This window comes from Ovis aries, chromosome 13 (genome assembly GCF_016772045.2).
Source record: "Ovis aries strain OAR_USU_Benz2616 breed Rambouillet chromosome 13, ARS-UI_Ramb_v3.0, whole genome shotgun sequence".
Lineage (NCBI taxonomy): Eukaryota > Metazoa > Chordata > Mammalia > Artiodactyla > Bovidae > Ovis > Ovis aries.
Window position 1 is genome coordinate 6,991,085 of NC_056066.1, and position 12,494 is coordinate 7,003,578.

Below are 12,494 nucleotides of genomic sequence, written 5' to 3' on the forward strand. Positions count from 1 at the left end.
ACTCCCTACTCTATGAGATGCATAAAAAATAGAGCTCAGGTAGAAAACTACAGTCTTAACAGGTCAGAAATGAAGGAGTGTGGGGCTACTGAAGTCACTGGAAAGGAGGGAGGAATCCTGCAAAGGAGAAACCCACAAAAGGAAGCCCAAAATCTATGTATGTGTCTGTCCCTCAGTCATGTCTGACTCTTTGCGACCCCATGGACCATAGTATGGCAGGCTCCTCTGTCCATGGAGTTCTCCAGGCAAGAATACATGAGTGGGTAGCCTCTCCCTTCTCTAAAGGATCTTCCCGACCCAGGGATTGAACCCTGGTCTCCTGCACTGCAACAGAGCCACCATGGAAGCCCAAATCTATGTAAAAGTCCCCTCAAATCTTGAATGAGAGCTTAACTGTTCATACAGGATGCAAGATTCCATGAAAGAAGGGACTTCCCTAATGGTCCAGCTGGTAAGACTCTGCACTCCCAAAGCAGGGAGCCCAGGTCTGCCGCCTGGTCAGGAGACTAGATACCGCATGCCACAAAAAAGATCCTGCAAGCGGCAACGGAGGAGCCCACATGCCACAATTAAGACCTGGTGCAGTCAAATTAAAAAAAAAAAAAAAAAAAACCAGTTCACTGAGGAAAATAATGGCTGAAAAGCAGACAGATGTTTTAGTAAATACCCACTGTACGAAAGACAAAGTTTGAGACTTTCCAATGTAAACCCCAGAAAGACTGTATCTTAGGAATGAAGACCACAGCTGGTACTAAGGGACAACTCTAGGATTAAGAACAAAATTGAAACAGATTCACTTTAGCAAAGCCTGAAACGAGGCTGTGACAATATCAAGGTGATTTGCAAATAATTTAATTACATACTAGAACAAGTTCAACATCATTCAAAGGAAGATAAATCATAGTTTCTAAAATGTATCATCCACATGCTCAAGTTGTAATTTTTTTTAAAAAAAGTTTAAGACATGCAACTAAATGGAAAATTTGTGACGAAGGTCACACACACACAAAAAATCTAATTGAAACTGACCTACAGATTACCCAGATTTCAGAATTACCAAATATTTCAAACAATTAAAACATTGTTATTAATAACAATGATAAATAGGTCAACAATGGATACAGTGGGTTGAAGATATGGGAAATTTCAAGACAGAGATGAAAGCTTTTTTTTTTTTAAGGAAAACTTTAAAACTGAAAAACACAACATCTTGTTCTTGCTTTTTTAAATCATAACAAAAGATTAATATCAAATTAGATACTGCAGGGGGAAAGATAAACAAGCTCGAAGACAATTCAACAGAAACCACAAATAGAAGAAGCGTGATGGTTAGTTTTATTTGTCAAAGTGACTGAGCCAGAGTGCCCAGATATTGATCAAACACTATTCCAGGCGTGTCTGTGAGGCTGTGCTTGCTGAGGATGAGATTTACGCTGAAGCTGATAGAGTAAAGCAGATTGCCCTCCCTAAACTGGTTCAGTTCAGTTCAGTTCAGTCACTCAATCGTGTCCGACTCTTTCTGACCCCATGAATCGCAGCACGCCAGGCCTCCCTGTCCATCACCAACTCCCGGAGTTCACTCAGACTCACGTCCATCGAGTCCGTGATGCCATCCAGCCATCTCATCCTCTATCGTCCCCTTCTCCTCCTGCCCCCAATCCCTCCCAGCATCAGAGTCGTTTCCAGTGAGTCAACTCTTCACGTGAGGTGGTCAAAGAACTGGAGTTTCAGCTTTAGCATCATTCCTTCCAAAGAAATCCCAGGGCTGATCTCCTTCCGAATGGACTGGTTGGCTCTCCTTGCAGTCCAAGGGACTCTCAAGAGTCTTCTCCAACACCACAGTTCAATAGCATCAATTCTTCGGCACTCAGCCTTCTTCACAGTCCAACTCTCACATCCATACATGACCACAGGAAAAACCATAGCCTTGACTAGACAGACCTTAGTCAGCAAAGTAATGTCTCTGCTTTTGAATATGCTATCTAGGTTGGTCATAACTTTTCTTCCAAGGAGTAAGTGTCTTTTAATTTCATGGCTGCAATCACCATCTGCAGTGATTTTGGAGCCCAAAAAAATAGTCTGACAGTTTCCGCTGTTTTCCCATCTATTTCCCATGAAGTGATGGGACCAGATGCCATGATCTTCATTTTCTGAATGTTGAGCTTTAAGTCAACTTTTTCGCTCTCCTCTTTCACTTTCATCAAGAGGCTTTTTAGTTCCTCTTCACTTTCTGCCATAAGGGTGGTGTCATCTGCATATCTGAGGTTATTGATATTTCTCCTGGCAATCTTGATTCCAACTTGTGTTTCTTCCAGCCTAGTGTTTCTCATGATGTACTCTGCATATAAGTTAAATAAGCAGGGTGACAATATACACTCTTGACGTGCTCCTTTTCCTATTTGGAGCCAGTCTATTGTTCCATGTCCAGTTCTAACTGTTGCTTCCTGACCTGCATATAGATTTCTCAAGAGGCAGTCAGGTGGTCTGGTATTCCTATCTCTTTCAGAATTTTCCACAGTTTATTGTGATCCACACAGTCAAAGGCTTTGGCATAGTCAATAAAGCAGAAATAGATGTTTTTCTGGAGCTCTCTTGCTTTTTCCATGATCCAGACCTCATCTAATCAGCTCAGTGTCTTAACAGGACAAAAAGGCAGAGACTCTCCCCTGAGTAAGAGAGAAATCTTCTTGCCTGACTGCCTTTGAACTAGAAGGTCAACTTTTTCCTGCTTTCAGACTTGAACTGAAACATTATCTCTTCCTGGTTTTGAGCATGCCAGCCTTCACACTGAAACTACACAGTCCAGCTGACCTGGTTTTCAGGCCTTTGAACTTAGACTGAAATTACTCTGCTGACTCTCCTGGTCTCTAGCATGGTGTCGGATCCTGCAGATCTTGGGACTTGTCAACTTCCACAACTGCATGAGCCAATTCTTTATAATATCTCATAGACAGACAGATCCTGGTTCTGTTTCTATGGGAATCTTGATTATCACAGAAAGCAGAGAACAAACACTGAGGAAAAAAAATTAGAGCTTGAGTAATACATGACAGTGTCAAAGGTTTACTACAGGTGAAATGGAAGTTCTAGAAACAGAAGAGGAAGAGCAGGAATATGAGGGAGAGCAACTGTTTAAAAACTGGGTCCATAACAAAACCAGCTCAAAGAAAACCACACTTTGGCAAAAACAAACATAAAGAACAATTCTTAAAAACAGTCAAAGAAAAGAAGACACATTATACACAGGAAAGCAATACCAATCATGTCTGACTTCCTAACAGAAACAATGGAATCCAGAAGATAATGGAATAACATCTTTAAAAATGTTCAAAGGATACAATGGAATATTATTCAGCTATAAGAAGAAAATCCTGATATATACAGATATATCATCTACAATATAGATGAACTTTGGAAACATACTAAGGAAATAATCCAGACACAAAAGGACAAATATTATGTGATTCCACTTAGAGAAGGAACCTAGGATAGGCAAACTCATAGACAAAGTAAGTAGAAGAGGCGTTACCAGGGGCAGGGAAGAGGGGGGATGGGCAATCACTGCTTACTAGATAGTTTCCGTCTGAGTGAAGGAGACAATAGGAATGGACAATGGTAACAGTTAATCAACACTGTGAATGTACTTAGCACCACTGAGTCATACTCTTAAAAACTGTTAAAATGGTAAATTTTACATTATGAGTATTTTACCACAATTTTTTGAAAGTGTTAAAAGAAAAAAAAACAAAAACAAAAACCTGCCAACCTAGAAGTCTATATCCAACAAAAAATATCTTTTCAAAGCAAAAGCTTTTTTTTTCCCCCCCCAGATAATGAAAGCTGAGAAAATTTTCCACTACCACATCTACCACATTACCAGAAAAGTTTTAGCATTCCAGGCTAAAGGAAATGATGCCAGAAAGAAATTCAAATCTACATACAGGAATGAAATAAGTAAATACATGTGAAAATGTGTAAGAAATTTCGGATAAACCTTAGAAAGACATTCTGAAAGTTGAAGGAGAATAAAATCCTACAAATTATGCCCCCTAAAGGTAATCAAGTATAAAGCATTATCATTAACCAGCACCAACACCATTTTATTTCTACTGAGGATTAAACAAATGGCTAAATATCGAATGGTATTTAAAATTTCTTTAATCTAAATAATAGTTATAGCTTCTCCTTTTAAATTTGTAAGTCAAATCCATTCTTTTTTGCCAAAATAAAAAATGAATATGTCACTTAGCTTTCAAATACCTTTTTTATTCAGAGATTTCTTGTTGATTGGGTATATGTCATTAAAAAAAAAAAAAAAAAAACCTATGACACCTTATGTTTTTCTTATTCCAAGTATAAAATACTAATATATGGTCAAAAATAATTTTGCCATCTTGCAAAAGTCTAGTACTATTTTATGTTTTTATATAAATGTTCTGAAGTAAAATTGGCAGACTGAATGCATGAATTCATCTCCATGCCCTACTAAAAATTTACCAGAAAAAAATGTAAGTGGGGAGGAAGACTGGCATACCCAAGGGGCGAGTATAAGAGAAGAGTGGTATCAGCAGTTTTAGAAAATAGAAAACAAGTAACTAATTGAGCAGAAGAAGATGAATCGCAATGCCCACTAGCCAGCACATCACAAATCAAACTAATCTCAGCCAAACTAAACTAATTTCTGCCAAAGAAACATCAAGAGAACTTGAAACAGAAGGCACCTGGTGTGTCTGAAAGGCAGGCCAGGACTAAAACCAGGAGAACAGGCAGATGGAGATGCCCAGATCCTCACCTTGCGCTTGCAGAAAACATGAAGTTAACTCCTGGAGAGACTGAACCAGATGGGCCCCAATTTAGCTGCCGTGGAGCACAGCTGGGAGCAGGCAAGGACTCTATCTAAAAAAACTGACGTAAAAGTCTGAGGAAGGCAAAGGAACACCTCCAGCCCTTCCCATGTTCTATACCCAAATACTGGCTACTGCCCTGCCAGAGGTGGGAAGATGTCTCTCCCTAACCCAAGAGAAAAACTGCATAGAGAAATGACCACGCCTCCTCTCTTGAGGTCAAACAAACCTGCCCTCTCACACAAAGCTGCCAACAGGCCTTTAGGTGCCTCACTCGGGAATATGAAACTGCAGAGGGTCACTAGGTAGTTGAGGAAATTAGCAAACATGTATTAGTGCCCAAAACACACAAACACAAAGTAAGACAGAGGAAGCAGAAATAGCAGGTAAGAGCACGTTTTAAACCATAATATCCCAAGAGAGAGAGCAAAAATGCTGAGTTCATGAAATAAGAACAAGGATATCATGTTTTAAAAGTGTTAATCATAGATCCATGGATCGGAGCCCCCAGGCTCCTCTGTAAAGCCATGGAATTTCCCAGACAAGAGTACTGGAGTGGGTTTCTATGCTCTCCTCCAAGGGATCTTCACAACCCAGGGATCAAACCCACATCTCCTGCATCTTGGGAGTCTTTACCTGCTGAGCCATCAGTAAAGCCCAAAAACACTAAAATCAAAATTACAAATTCATTAGAAGTAGAAGATTTGGAAGATAAAATTGAAGAAACTTCCCAGACAATAGGATAAAAGATAGAGATTTTTAAAAGGAGAAAAAAAAGTAATTGTAGAAAAGGATACATAGGATTAGAGCACAAGATCCAACCTCTAATTCACAGATATGAGAAAAATATAGAAAAGTAGGTGGAGATCATTATCACAAGATCTTCTAAAAAAATCTCCCCAAAACAGAAGCAGATGGATTTCCAGATGGAAAGTCCAAAAGTGGACTCAGTAATCATAAATAGAAAAACAGACTTATCCCAAAGTATCATTGTCATAATAAGAACATGGAATTAAGAACTTCCTTAGAAAGAGGAAAAATACACCACAAAGAACTGGGAACCAAAATGCCAATGGACTGCATAATAGCAAGACTGGAAGTTAGAAGATAGAGCAATTTCTTCAGAAACCTACGTGTGATTTCCCATCTTACATATACTAAATGTAGGAGTCAAACAAGAAAAAAAAAGAAAAAAACCCACACATGCCATTCAGGAAGCAGCCACGTTGACACTGGAGAGAGGAAAAGGCAACTCCAGAGTGATGGGGTGGGAAGGAGCAGACGACAGCTGCACGGCAGGCCTAGGGGCGCCCAGGCAGACCCAGGTTGCCAAGGGGCCTGCGTCCAAGGAAAAGCAAAACCAACTGGCAGAGCGGCTCTACCCCAAGGTCCGCTGGAGAGAGCTTAAAGCAGAATTAGTGAGAGGGAGTGTGAGAACACAGAGCCTCATCCTCCCTGCCTCCCTGCACACACACTTCTCCCACCAGCCTCCCGTTAGTCCAGATTTCAGTGACATTAAACTCATTTTGTGAATATGTTACTAACAGCTGGTCCTTGCTAGACACTTGCTGTGATAGATAATTATCTCTTTTTTCTACAACTTGGTTTCCTTGGAGCCAATGAGTCCTCATTTTTTCTTTTGATTATTTAAATTATACTCCGATTACTCGGAGAAGGCAATGGCACCCCACGCCAATACTCTTGCCTGGAAAATCCCATGGACGGAGGAGCCTGGAAGGCTGCAGTCCATGGGGTCACTAAGAGTCAGACACGACTGAGCGACTTCACTTTCACTTTTCATTTTCATGCGTTGGAGAAGGAAATGGCAACCCACTCCAGTGTTCTTGCCTGGAGGATCCCAGGGACGGGGGAGCCTGGTGGACTGCCATCTATGGGGTCCCACAGAGTCAGACATGACTGAAGCAACTTAGCAGCAGCAGCATAGATTACTTAAAAAAAATTTTTTTTCAGTTGTCTATGTTTTTAAACAATTTCTTTGTTTTATGCATAAATATGCAGTCATGACTTCTTTCTCAAGATAGACATATGAAACACACAAATATAAATATCCATTTTTTACTTTTTAAAGTCATTATTAGATTTAATAATGTCTTTATTAATCATTTGGGTGCCCTGGTGACTCAGAAGTTAAAGCATCTGCCTCCAATGTGGGAGACCTGGGTTCGATCCCTGGGTCAAGAAGACCCCCTGGAGAAGGAAATGGCAACCCACTCCATTATTCTTGCCTGGAGAATACATGGATAGAGGAGCCTAGTAGGCTACAGTCCAAAGGGTCGCAAAGAGTCAGACACAACTGAGCGACTTCACTGTCTTTTCTTTATTAATCATTATGTCTTTATAACAATTTCTAGTTACTTTATAACATTTTATTATAATAATATGTGACGGTTTATTCACTTACATTCTTCTGGGTTGGATATAAGAGTTTTTCAAAAATTTTTATATAATTGTTTATGTTTTTCTTTCTCTTTTTCTTAATTGAAGTATAGTTGAGTTACAATATAAGTAGCAGATGTACAGGATAGTGATTCACAATTTTTAAAGCTTATACTCCATTTATAGTTATTAGCTATATTCCCTGTGTTGTACAATATAGCCTTGTAGTTTATTTTATACATAATTGAATTTCTTTTACATTTTTAATAATGCTTACTGAGCACCTTTCTACATAAATTTGTCTATATCTCCAATGACAAATTCAGAGAAGCAGAATGGGTTTAAGGCTTTTGATTTATATTACTCAACAACATCCTCCAAAATTTCTGCCCATCTACATTTGTACCTACAATGTACTATGTCCATTTGATCACACACTTGCCACCAGTAATATATTTTTTTAACTCCTTCACCAAGTAAGAGGGATTTAACAAGTAAGATTTAACATGTACTCATCTTAATTTAAATGTCCCTGTTAATTATGTTGTATTATCTATTTATGACTTTTGACCTTTTTTCTATTTTTTTTTTGTTTTTCCTTCTGCTACACTTGGTACCTAGAAAGGGCTTCTTCAGCTCAAGGATTGGTAAATGTTGACCTATGTTTTCTTCTCTCTCTTTAAGTGGGTGGTATTATGGTTTTACTGTCTGTAATTATTTTAAGTAGCCTATAAAAGATCCTTTAACAATACTTCTATAAAAGCATGAGAAAGCAGGAGTGGGGGGGACCTCAGGAAGATAAAGCTGACTGAACATCAACTTTCTACATATCTTTTAACTAAAATATTTCAACATACAAGCTTTCTTCCTTAAATACAGGTGCTACATGGATCAAAAGCAATGTAACACTTTCAGGTATATATGCTAATACAGCTTAATTTTGAAAAGTTTTTACTCACTTGTGGTCATGATGCTAGGAGGGCAGGAGGGTATTCCATGATCTACTGCCCATCTGTAGGCTCCTTCTCCAACTAAAAAGCTAACAACAGAAAGATTATTCTTTAAAAAAATTCAGTGTCATCTTCTCCTACATGTATATAGGCAATAAATATATATAGTTATTTGTATACATATATTATTTATATACATATAAAGGAAGATAAGCAATATAACAAGACAACTAAAAATTTTGCAATACCTCGAAATGGCTATATACCAAAAGAATTCATTTAATTTTTCCCCAAGTTAGAAATTTTACAATTAGAAACAGTAAATGGTATGATATCATTTATAATACCTAATAAGTAAAAATTGGCAAAATGTAACATAAGAAGTAAAAATAGTTGATTTCCCAGTAGAAAATATAAAGATTTATCTTAGAACAAAGTGGCTCTCAGTTTATGTACAAGAACTATTTTAATCATGTTAAGAGTTAAAGCTTAAGCAAGTGTCTTCAGACTTGGTATTCTTGCCTAGCATAACAGCTGGATCTATCCATAATGAGTGGGGTACATCCACAGATGCCCAAACACAATGATATGCACTTACATTTCTAAACCTCGATGCAATATATATATATATATATATATATATAAATACACACACACACACACACACACATGTGACTCAGAACCACATTTTTACTGTGGTAAGGTCTTGTGGTGTGTCCCAGAGGTCATTTTTTAAGCCCCAACTGCAGGTTTTAGCATAACAGTAAGTGAATAAAAGGATACTGTTAGCTAACTGTAAAAGACTTCCTTTCAAAGATTTCAAATAGCATGCAGGATAATTAACCACTCCATTCCCTAACACAGTAATAGCAAGCAGTTACCATAATAATCAATCACTTCATCTCCTTCCACAGCCAACTTCTTAAAGATCTCAGCCAGCCAGTAATGGATTCCTTGAACTAGAGCCTACTCATTAGTTTCCTGCTCCCTATTTTTTGTTTCTGTTCCTCTAATCATCCAACAATAAAAACTCAAAGTAATACATATTGAAGTCTTTAGATTTGATTGCTAATAAGATCAATGACAGATTAGAAGAAAGTCAAAGTAGATACTTAGAAATATATTCAAACAGTTCCAAAGAGAAACTAGATTGTTAGGCTCAATAACTTTTCCAATATATACAGAGCTTGGAGCTGAGGGAGCTTTTAAAAAAAAAAAAAAAGAGGAGGGAGAGAATCCACAAGAATAAACAACTTCACCTCTTCAAACTTCCATTTTTTAAAAAAAATCCTAAAGGACTCCAAAAATAGAAAACAGTTCTCCTATTCTTGTATCAAATGAAAACCACTGCAAAGAAACAGCCAAGAAAAGCTGTCACATAAAGGAAAACGGAAGAATAATTCAAGTAGGAACTTGGATGCAAATTGAACTATCCTGATGGCATTTGTAGCACCTTCTCCTGCTCAAAAAAGACTTTGATATAAGAAATAACTTCTATTCATGTGAAAACGCAAAGGAGATGCTGAAGTAGTGCATAAAATGATCAAGACAGAAGTTTGGAGCTGAATCTAATATTCTCAGCACATCCGCTAGTCATTTAGAGTTCGATCCCAGTATCTGGGATCAAAAGCATTTTATAAAATATGCTTAGTGTTATTTTTCATTTCTCAATCATTCATAGATTTGATTCTAAATGAAATCAGTTTGCCACTGTCTGCAATGAAAGTTTTTAAATATGTTAGGTGTTTTATAATATTTACCAAGAAAGTGAGCATTTTGGATGCTTGTCTTATGGATAAGAATTCTGAATACCTGACTTACCTTACTATCCAAAATTACGTGTCCAGTAGTGCAACATCACAAAAGTGGCATATAACTGCTTTTGAAATCATTTAAAAATGCTATAAAGTTATGTGAGCTTGGTTAAAAACTATACAATCAAAAGGGCTTCCCAGGTGGTGCTGGTGGTAAAGAATCCACCAGCAATGCAGGAGATACAAGAGATGTGGGTTTGATCTCTGAGTTAGGAAGATTCCCTGGAGGAGGAAATGGCGACCCACTGCAGTATACTTGCCTGGAAAATCCCATGGACAGAGGAGACTGGTGGGCTACAGTCCATGGCATTTCAGAGTCGGACACGACTCAAGCAGCTGAGCACATTCTATCAAAAGCAAAAAATCACTTCCCAGAACACTAACTGCAGCACCAACTCAAATTTTTCCCAAATATTCATGATTCTCCAAGGAGAAAGCTTTCATAGAAGTTTCACCTCAATTAACCAGGAAACCCACCGACCCCACCTTGTTAACACACCCAGAATCTGGCCACTTCTCACCACTCCCCTGCACCACCTGGGTCTGAGCCACCTCCATCGCTCTCCTGGATTGCTGCAACAGCCCCATCACTCCCATGCTTGCCTTGCTCGGTTCCCTGCCTTGGTCCAGTCTCAACACACCAGCCACTGACATCCTTGGGAAATGCAGGTCAGGTAATGACACTCCTCTTCTCAAAATCCTGAGAAGCCCCTTGGGACGACACTAGCCTGCACACTGGAGCCGTGGGCAGAATCTCCAGGCACCCACATGATCCGGTACTCTCTCCCCCTCCTCCCCTCATCTCCCCCTCCTCCTAGTAACGCTACTCCAGCACCCTGTAAAAACACAAACATGCCAAGGGAGCTCTGGCCTCAGGGCCTTCGCCCTGACTCTGCCCAGTCAGGATATTCCTTATTTCCCAAATGGCAAATTTCTCCATCTGTTTAAACATATCTCCTTGATGACGCCTGAAACTCAAGGCTTTAAAACTACTCAACACTCTACACTCCTCTACCCAGTACTCCTAATCTCTCTCATTCTGCCCTTTTTTACAGTTTTTCCACCTTATCACATTCTATATACTGTGGGTGTGTGTGCTCAGTAGCTCAGTTGTGTCTGACTCTTTGTGACTCCATGGACCAACCCAGGCATTGAACCCAGGTCTACTGTATTGGAGGTGAATTCTTTACCATCTGAGCCACCAGGGAAGCCCACATACTGTATAGCTTACATATTATCTCTATTGTTTACACGTCTCCCTCAAATAAACTGTAAGCTTCATTAACAGCAGGGACCTTTGTTTTTCGTTGATATCCACATAGCCACTCAGAACAATGCCTAAAACACACTAATCATTAAACAAACAACTGCAAGATACTCAACAAAATAATAAATGAGGGTGTCAAAATTCTCTAAAGGACAGCATTGTCCTTGTGTTATGCTCTCCTTAACCTACACTAAAGCAAGTCTAAGGTGTCATGAAACAAAAGCAACAATGTACTGAGACCAGCACTGACTGGGGTGATTAAGACCATCAGCAAGCTGAGATACTGAAGGGCCAGCACAACCAAACATGCAGAAATGCACCGAGGTCAACTAGAATTTTATGGATAGGAACTATTTTCAAAAGTCATGACGCTATTGTCAGTTTGCTGCTGCTGCTGCTGCTGCTGCTAAGTCGCTTCAGTTGTGTCCGACTCTGTGTGACCCCATAGACGGCAGCCCACCAGGCTCCGCCGTCCCTGGGATCCTCCAGGCAAGAACACTGGAGTGGGTTGCCATTTCATTCTCCAATGCATGAAAGTGAAAAGTGAAAGTGAAGTCGCTCAGTAAGTGTCCGACTCTTCGTGACCCCATGGACTACAGCCTATCAGGCTCCTCCATCCATGGGATTTTCCAGGCAAGAGTAAAAATGTGTAATTCAGTGATTTTAGAAAGTTCTCAAAACTGTTTAAAATGCACTATGCTAGATAAGGAAGATAGAGGAGAAAATGATAGCTGCTTCTTTGGACTTCAAAAAAGATTTCTGCCTATTTTACCTATGACTTCTTTGTTTATCACAAATACACAGAATTGAAGAAAGACCATCAATTTGGTGGCTACTGCTTATTTAAAGCTTACAAACACAGAAAGTTCAAATAAAGGAGAATGAGCTATATGTGGAAAAAAAATAATGAACATATTAAATAACAAGGATTTAACCCTTCTCAAAATTTTATTGTAAAAGTTTTCAAACACATACATTATAGTGAATAGTATATAGTGAATCCAAAAGGATCATCACCCTATTTCATCAAAGATTAATACATTGCTAATCTTCATTTTCACTCCCATCCAGACTATTTTGAAGCAAATCTCAGATATCACATAACTTCAAACATATTTTAACATCTCTAAAAAAGCAACTTTAAGAAAAAATGCATAACCACAACATAACAAACTGACACCTTAAAAAATTTAACAATAAATCCTTGGAATCAAAAGTTTAT

At 38.8% G+C, this 12,494-nt stretch overlaps 1 protein-coding gene across 6 annotated transcripts in view; it reads right to left on the reverse strand.

The window, feature by feature from the left end:
- TASP1 (taspase 1) overlaps positions 1 to 12,494 on the reverse strand; it is a 273,068-nt gene that overhangs the window by 191,050 nt on the left and 69,524 nt on the right. For all 6 annotated transcript variants that reach the window (XR_006055806.1, XM_027976480.3, XM_042230423.1 and 3 more), the window contains one exon: positions 8,201 to 8,280. Coding sequence is in view for 5 of the 6 variants with exons in the window: in XM_027976480.3 (XP_027832281.1) it covers positions 8,201 to 8,280 (80 nt within the window). In the remaining variant the exon portion in view is untranslated. The remainder of the gene's footprint in view (positions 1 to 8,200; positions 8,281 to 12,494) is intronic.